We start from the raw sequence: 8,497 nt of genomic DNA on the forward strand, positions 1-8,497 counted from the left end.
GTTTTATTATAATCTATCTTGTAGTTATTTAGCTTATACTATTATTAGTGTTTGCCATTTATGTAATAAATTTTGTTTTACTACATATTGCTGACTGTGCTGATCCTAATAGCTAATTGTGAATAGCACTGTACACGTATGGGACATATCCCAAATAATTGCTAAACATCACATAATACAATTCCACTACTAGACTATCAATTCATTAGTAATCACAACACCCTTTTGGAGCCCTTACCACTTGCATATTAACATAGTGATGCATGACTCTCATTGTGAAGCAAATAATTCATTAGCCTGCACTTTATCCAGTGATTACAAAAGCAAGCGTACATAAGGGTTTAGCAAAAAGCTATTAAACATATGCTACAGGACTACAAAAACACTAATAGTTTATACATTGTAATTCAAGTCAACACATGCAGCTGTGCATATAGGAATATTTCAGTAGTATTTATCTTAGCTATACTTATAATGTCAATGATAGTGTAGGCAGTTAGATTATGCCAAACTATTATTCTTAGCCAATTAGTAATTATCTTTACAATTAACCAAGATTTTAGAGAGAGAGGGAGAAAAGTGAAGATGAGAAAAGATGAGAAGAATAACATGTGAGTCAAAGGTCAAGTAGTTATGCGCATGTGTAGTTACAGAAATAAAAATAAATGAATATTAATGAATGTGAGAGTCACTACAATAGTTAAAAATGACTTATTGGCAGGAGTAATATTTGGCAAATTTGTTTACAATAAGCAGTTGGTTTGTAATTTTGTTGCCATTTATCATTGAGCATGTTCAAAATGGCAGAGTTAACAAACTGCCAATATTTAATTAATTTCTACAAAAATAATAAGCTAAAAATATTAATTCTCCTGATAGTCACTAATGTAAGGTCTAGAGTACCATTCAGGTGTCAAATCAGTTTTATTATAAAAATACACTTCACAGTCCACAGTGCTACCTTTTGACAGCCCAGGAAACTTGTCTGAAGGAGTACCAGTCAGTATGCACTGTGTTGGTGTTCGTAGGTACCAAATAGGATGTTCCTCCAGTTTATCTAAAACAGCACACATTGAAGAATCAACTTCATATAACTCTCCAACAACAATCTATAATTTAGAAACAAAGATTAGAAAGAAGAAACACTTATATATATAAATTCTCAAAACAATCTACAACACAAAATGTTCCCATATATTTTATTACGCCGAGCATTATGCTTACATTGTCTGGTCTGTCTGGAGGCATTTTTGGTAACAAAAAAGGTACAACTTGATTATTTATGCCAATTTCTTCAGCCATTTTGTCCCCAATCATTTCTGCTATCAGTGGATAAGGATGTGACAATCTTGCTTCACTGATAAACACGGCCTCTCCATTATTCTTGTCCTTCATAAGATAGTGATTACGCAGGCCCTTCTTTAAAGTCCCATAGACGAAAATTCTATGCTTTTTTGAAGACACCTCTGCAGTGGAAGCCATCTTTATTTTAGCTCCACCTTTAAAGGCGTGTCTTAATTGGGCGTGACAATATGGCGTCTTCTTCAAAAGCAGAAGTGGAAGAGGCTCGGGAAATAGACGAGCCACACGTTGAAGTAACTTGGAAAGGAGAGAATGAGAGTGACTCTGAATATGTACTTAGTATGGACAACTTCCCATTAGAGTAAGAGGGATAGTACCCATTTTTATATGAAATATGAAATTAATATTCAATTTTTTCCTTTCTATGTAGTTCAGCTGGAGTGTGGACTGAGCAAGAAGCACTCTCTATCTACAAAGGGAAAATGGAGAGACTCCGTATGCTGTACATGGGACAGCTCTCTCGTCTCGGCTACCTCTTACAAGAGAGAAGACGAAGATTCTTACAAGAATGGCAGGCAGTAGGAGGAGCCAGAGAAAAAGGCAAGGATTAAAGAGGAAAGAAAAGTTGAATGTATTATAATTATAATCTTTACTCTCTCTCTCTCTCTCTCTCTCTCTCTCTCTCTTTCGTTACAGCTTCATTACCATCAGAAGGCGGCAATAAACACGACATTGCTTATCGCTGCTACAGAAAGAGGACACTGGAACAAGGTCTCCTTGAAAGAAAGCAAAAATTAAAGAGAGTATCAGCAACACTTGACCTGTACACTAAGAAAGAACTGAAGGACACAAACAGATCTCACTACCAGCACTTAGTTAAACTCCAGCAACAACTGAAGGCAAATAACTCAACACCATGTACCACCACTGGTTGTAACCAGTTGAGTTTACCGTTTGCAGCAAAGTGTTCTAAACGTAAGAGAGAGAGAGAGAGAGAGGAAAGGAGGAGGGGAATGGGAAAATAGAATATTCTATTTTTATTTTTAAATCTGTATATGTATCAAAATAAAGTGCAAAAATGATGAATTCTTTTCTAGCCATTGTATTAAAATACATGTATCCTATACATAAATGTACATGTACATATCCTGTTCATGGCCTTTGGCCTGATTTTGGAGCCACTTTAAAAAATTGTAAAAAATCAAATTTTTTGATTGGAACTGGCTCTAACTCTCTACACAACATAAGAACATGTATATGTATCAGAAAGAATTATAAAAATGGCAAATTCTCTCCTTTTCAATTTTGGTGAAATTTGGCCCGGGACCATGTACTATAGTACAGGGACTTTTACCCGATTTTGGAGCAACTTTAAAATTCGTTAAAAATCCAATTTTGATCGGAATCAACTCAAACTTTCTACACAAGATAAGAGCATGTATGTGTATCAGAAAAAAATTATAAAAATGGCAAATTCACACATTTTCAATTTTGGTGAAATTTGGCCCGGGACCATGTACTATAGTACAGGGACTTTTACCCGATTTTTGAGCAACTTTAAAATTCGTTAAAAATCCAATTTTGATCAGAACCAGCTCAAACTTTCTACGCAACATAAAAACATATTTATGCATCAAAATAAATTATAAAATTGGAGAATTCTCTTCTAGTCATTTTTGACAAAATACCAGATACTATTTTGAGTAAGGGGTTAATGAAAAATGATTGGGAGGGAATCCTCCTTTTTCTGTGCATGTATACCTGTACATGTTTTGATATTATAAGTATTGATGTAATATGTTATTTTTATTACAGATATAGTAGAGGATTCTAAGCAGCAGTTGTATACTTCATGTAGCTACACTGGCCCAAATGGAACGACATGTAACAATCCTGTACCAAAGTACCTGGAGCCATTGCTCTGTGGAGGACACTGGGACCAAGGGGAAGTGGTTATACCATCGGACACTGAGAGTGATAGTGATCATGATGATGATGATAATGATGAAAGAAAAGATGATGATGATGATGTTAAAGTTAAAAATGAAAATTAATTTTTAAAAATTAGTTAAATAATACCACTCACGTTTCACGTGGCTCCACGTGGTTGCAATGTTTAGTATTCAGTGCATTCCCGTATAACTGGACTAGGGGACCTACGCCCCCTTTTGGGAGATCCCCACTATTTTAAGCAGCTCTAGGAATTTGAATAGAAATTTAAAGATGTAAAACTTTATAATGGCTAATGGTTCAGATCTGGTGAGTAAATCCTCTCTTATTTACTGTAATAATGGCTCATGCCCTCTGTTTAAGTTCTTTTCATGTGTATGCATGTATTCAACTTGAATCAATTGTTTTTCTTGTTTTAATAGGATTCACAGCTTTGGTTTGCCTGTTTAGATGGTGATGTGGAGAAAGCCAAACAACTAATAAAAGATGGTGCTGATATTGAATGGAAAGGACAGGTAAAATAGTTAGATATTTAATGAGTTTTTAAGCTGCTATTCATGTACACATACAGCACTGTATGTGCCGTATTAAACACTACCCCCAGGGTAGTCTTGCATAGCCAAATGTCAAAAAGGGGGATGGGTCTGGCTATGGACAAACCCTCGGGCTCCTAGAAGCTCTTTAGAAATAGTGTGCTGTGCTTTCACTTTCAGGGCAGTCCAAAATATAAATTATATTTTTAAAGGGCTAAGGGGTGTGTCAAATAGATGTGTAGCTTGGTGGCATATTATTTCATTTGCTGTTCTATTATAGCATGGTATGTCATGATATGCTATATATATATATCAAGATATATACTATAGTTACTGTAAGATCAAAGGCACCGCCGGGTAGTATATTAAGCATATACACCCCTGCCTCTGATATATACACCCCAGCCCTCGATATACACCCCTCGCGGTTTTTAATGATATTCATAGTGCCACGTGGTGAATAAATGGCTGCCTCAGTGCCTCTTCTCTTTCTCTTTGCTGCCCGACTTTAGGCCTTATCTTTCTGTTCTTAGCGGCCAGTTTCTTGCAAGTAGCAAAGGACACTCTAATGAATAGAGCAGACCTCTTTTAGTCAGATTTACTCCATCGGTTGTCACTACCAATCATAAAATGCGCAGTGGCAGTCCCGTGCGATTTGATCTTACAGTAAGTATAGAATATATTATATGTACCATACCTTCTCGGTCTATATCAGTAATATGAGACCCTCGTCCCTCGATATCTTCCCTTGGCTTCGCCTCGGGAAGATATCTCAGGACCAGGGCCGCTGAGAGCTTTGGAGGGGCCCAAGGAAGGAAATTGTGGCGCGCGAAGTGCGTCGAAAAATTTTGCATTTTTAATTATATTCATAGTGGGTGTGGTCAAAATTAATTAATTTTTACCTGCACGCATGATAACATGCACTTTGTCTATTGAATTTTAACTAGCTAGGAAGATTGATTTTGATGATATCATGAGTTTTTTGCTAGGCAAAAGGCCAGAAGGGCCCATTTTCTGTAATGATTTTGTTTAATTACATTCTTAAAAAATTTCTTGGGGCCCTTAAAATTGTGGGGCTCAGGGCATTTGCCCCTTTTGCCCCCCCCTCTCAGTGGCCCTGCTCAGGACTCAGGTCTCATATTACTGATATAGACCTCGAAGGTATGGTATATATATTACATATATAGTTTCTTGGGCTTCTATTTCTTGTCTTTAATTTGTGCACAGGCCTCTATTGGAGGGACCTCCTATACTTTATGTAGGATTGTATTTCCTTAATGTATTATAATTGAAACAGACTTTTATTCTCACATGGATTCCTGCTTTACATAGTTATTGCATGTACCTATCTCTTTCTCTATTATTTTTATTTCAGGGTAGTCATTCTCCATTGTCTATTGCTGCCTATAATAGCAAGACAGAGGTTGTCAGATTACTGTTGAGTTCTGGTGCAAATGTTGATGCTGTTGATGAAGTAAACTGAAATTATACATGTAGTATATGTTAGATTGCTGCCATATTAAAGCACGAGACTTTGAAGTTTAATTTAATATTGTAAAATCTAGCAGTCAAAATATAATTTTCATAACTTTTATATTTCTATGTCTGCTTTATTGTAGCATCAGTTTTGAATTGTTTCCAGCATTATGCTATGCTATTCTTTTATTTTTATACATAGCATAATAGGTCAGCTTTATTTTGGAGTGCGTTTCATGGAAGCATGACAATGACAAAGGTTCTTCTTGACTATGAAGCTGATATGAATCTTCTAACAAAAGTAGGTTCTCATTTTAAATTATTTCTCTTTTATGAGTCAAATCTTGTCTATTATTTTATTTCATGTTCCTTCATCCCTGCATACTTACCCTCCACGTTTTCCTATTAGAAAAGTAGATCTACTGTACTAATGGGTGCTACTAGTACAGGAAGGCTGGATATTGTGAAGTTACTTGTTAGTAGAGGAGCTAGTTGGAAGGTCGCCAATGAGGTACTATATGAGATAGAAGAAATTTATAGTATTATGCTTTCCTCTAATAATGATATACATGTTCATATTACATTTTTTGTTGAATATATAGGATGGACTGACAGCTTTAGACATTGCAAAGAAAGATAATCATGAGCATCTAATTCAGTATCTCTCAAGTTTAGGTAAGTGTAAATTATTAATTGTTTGTCAATTTCAATGCATACAGCTAAAAACGTTGGTGGACATTATACTTATGGTTGTCTTTTTTAATTGGCCTTTGGCAGTTTTACATTAGCCATGCACATGTATTTTGGAGCATGTGAACATGTTCTTATGTTGTGTAAAAATTTTGGACTCGTTCCGATCAAAATTGAATTTTTTATGAATTTTTATAGTTGCTTATAAATCAGAATACCACCAATTCCCCATTTTTAATTCCTTGCCAATTTTGACATGATTTCCTGCTCATATACATTATGATAATAAAGCAGCTGTCCTTGTGTCTTTATTTGAACTGATTCTTTTAAACAGATGATTCAGAGTCCCAGATGAGGAAAGCTCTTACGACGGACATTAAGATTAAATTAAAGATCACGCGTATGTCAATTCATGGAGCACCAGGCAGTGGAAAGACATGTCTCCAGCATCTCATACTAAACGAGCCTCCTCCTCTCCAAAGATCAAGCACTGGTGTAGTGACACCAGCTGTAAGAGGATCCACCTGTGGATACATGGAGACTGACAGCTCTCACTCAATGAAGAGAGTCAGCGAGGAAGAGTTCATCACCCACTTAGCTAAGAGGTTGAAAGGAAAGGAAGACGCACCGAGCTCCAAGCAGCGTTCATCAACATACCCCCCCTCTACTCCTCCTCCTACTCCTCCTTCTCGTCTGTCTTCTTTACAAAGAGCCTTTACGTCTTTCCTTAGTCGTACCTCATCAGAAAGTTCTGATGCTTCCTCTCCTTTGCCTGATTCACCTCTACCTACTCATTCTGTTCATTATGATATCATATCACAAATATCAACAGAGTCCTGCTCTGAAGAAGATTATCGAGCTCACTGGACACTCTGTATCGATTCTGGTGGTCAGGCTGCTTATCAAGATATTGCTCCACCTTTCTTGCGTCTGAACTCACTCAATATAATCACTTTAAGGTCAGTTGGACTAGTATTAATCCTTTAATTATTTTATTTAATGCCAAAATTAATACCACACATTTATTAGTGACACACATGTCAATAGTATACAATTTAGTGATAATCACTAGTATAATTATGACTGACATGTATGTAACATTGCTCTCGCATGTTGCTACAAAGTTTTATGTACATGTACATGCTGAAAAATGTCCTGAATGGTCTACTGTTGCATGCATCAAACAGTACTGTACAAGTATGTTTTTATTTGCTCCATTGTCACAAAGTTAAAAACCCATCAGTGCCATACTGCCATTGTCACGAAATCCGTGACAAGCAAAAACCCATTAGTTCCATTGTCACAAAATCTGTGACAAGCAAAAACCCATTAGTTCCATTGTCACGAAATCCGTGACAAGCAAAAACCTATTAGTTCCATTGTCACAAAATCCGTGACAAGCAAAACCCATTAGTTCCGTTGTCACGAAATCCGTGACAAGCAAAAACCCATTAGTTCCGTGACAAGCAAAAACCCATTAGTTCCATTGTCACGAAATCCGTGACAAGCAAAAACCCATTAGTTCCATTGTCACAAAATCCGTGACAAGCAAAAACCCATTAGTTCCATTGTCACAAAATCCATGACAAGCAAAAACCCATTAGTTCCATTGTCACAAAATCCGTGACAAGCAAAAACCCATTAGTTCCATTGTCACAAAATCTGTGACAAGCAAAAACCCATTAGTTCCATTGTCACGAAATCCGTGACAAGCAAAAACCTATTAGTTCCATTGTCACAAAATCCGTGACAAGCAAAACCCATTAGTTCCGTTGTCACGAAATCCGTGACAAGCAAAAACCCATTAGTTCCATTGTCACGAAATCCGTGACAAGCAAAAACCCATTAGTTCCATTGTCACAAAATCTGTGACAAGCAAAAACCCATTAGTTCCATTGTCACGAAATCCGTGACAAGCAAAAACCTATTAGTTCCATTGTCACAAAATCCGTGACAAGCAAAACCCATTAGTTCCGTTGTCACGAAATCCGTGACAAGCAAAAACCCATTAGTTCCGTGACAAGCAAAAACCCATTAGTTCCATTGTCACAAAATCCGTGACAAGCAAAAACCCATTAGTTCCATTGTCATGAAATCCGTGACAAGCAAAAACCCATTAGTTCCATTGTCACAAAATCCGTGACAAGCAAAAACCCATTAGTTCCCTTGTCATGAAATCCGTGACAAGCAAAAACCCATTAGTTCCATTGTCATCTACAGAAGAATAGAATTTCTGTCAAGAGACACGTACAATATGGTACTTTTGAGCAAAGGATAGATCATAATTTTGTAACATTTTGTATTATTATAATAACAGTTTATTATTATCAATTTTACTCTATTCCCAGGCTTATTGATGAATTGGATCGTCAGCCAAACAATGAGTTTTACATAAACAACATTCCCTTTCCTTCTAATCATCCGAACCACCTCACCAACCGTCAAATGATTACAAACTTTGCTCGCTCTCTCTTATCCGTCTCACCCTGCAGTGTCCTCCCATCAAATCCAGTCCCAATACATAATCTACTGGTAATGGGGACTTA

The 8,497-nt window shown here is 36.6% G+C and overlaps 3 protein-coding genes across 4 annotated transcripts in view; 2 read left to right on the plus strand and 1 right to left on the minus strand.

Annotated features, from left to right (window-relative positions):
- Positions 1-3,371, plus strand: part of LOC109587452 (uncharacterized) — an 8,957-nt gene extending 5,586 nt beyond the window's left edge. The window contains exons 1-4 of one of the 2 annotated variants that reach the window (XM_020003692.1): positions 1,492-1,663; positions 1,733-1,902; positions 1,999-2,277; positions 3,118-3,371. In XM_020003692.1, the coding sequence (XP_019859251.1) occupies positions 1,533-1,663; positions 1,733-1,902; positions 1,999-2,277; positions 3,118-3,356 (819 nt within the window). In that variant the 5' untranslated portion in view covers positions 1,492-1,532 and the 3' untranslated portion in view covers positions 3,357-3,371. Of the gene's footprint in view, positions 1-1,491; positions 1,664-1,732; positions 1,903-1,998; positions 2,278-3,117 lie in introns of those variants that run through there. The other variant, XM_020003693.1, reaches the window with a different exon arrangement.
- On the minus strand, positions 783-1,505 carry LOC105314759 (gamma-glutamylaminecyclotransferase C-like). Its single transcript, XM_011409113.2, has 2 exons — positions 1,225-1,505; positions 783-1,109 (listed from the first exon to the last, which is right to left on the minus strand). The coding sequence occupies exons 1-2, from the start codon at positions 1,480-1,482 to the stop codon at positions 864-866; spliced, it is 504 nt and encodes a 167-aa protein (XP_011407415.1). The 5' UTR covers positions 1,483-1,505; the 3' UTR covers positions 783-863.
- Positions 3,372-3,540: 169 nt separating the features above from the next.
- Positions 3,541-6,910, plus strand: LOC109587451 (ankyrin repeat domain-containing protein 50-like; the record flags this gene model as incomplete). The annotated part of the gene is made up of 9 exons (XM_020003691.1): positions 3,541-3,561; positions 3,675-3,767; positions 4,898-4,951; positions 5,013-5,051; positions 5,161-5,259; positions 5,464-5,562; positions 5,671-5,772; positions 5,864-5,936; positions 6,286-6,910. Coding segments are annotated over exons 1-9 (1,205 nt in total), but the record flags the coding sequence as incomplete, so codon positions are not given.
- Between the last annotated feature and the right edge of the window lie 1,587 nt (positions 6,911-8,497).

Source organism: Amphimedon queenslandica, unplaced genomic scaffold (assembly GCF_000090795.2).
Source record: "Amphimedon queenslandica unplaced genomic scaffold, v1.1 AMPQUscaffold_12564, whole genome shotgun sequence".
Taxonomy (NCBI): domain Eukaryota; kingdom Metazoa; phylum Porifera; class Demospongiae; order Haplosclerida; family Niphatidae; genus Amphimedon; species Amphimedon queenslandica.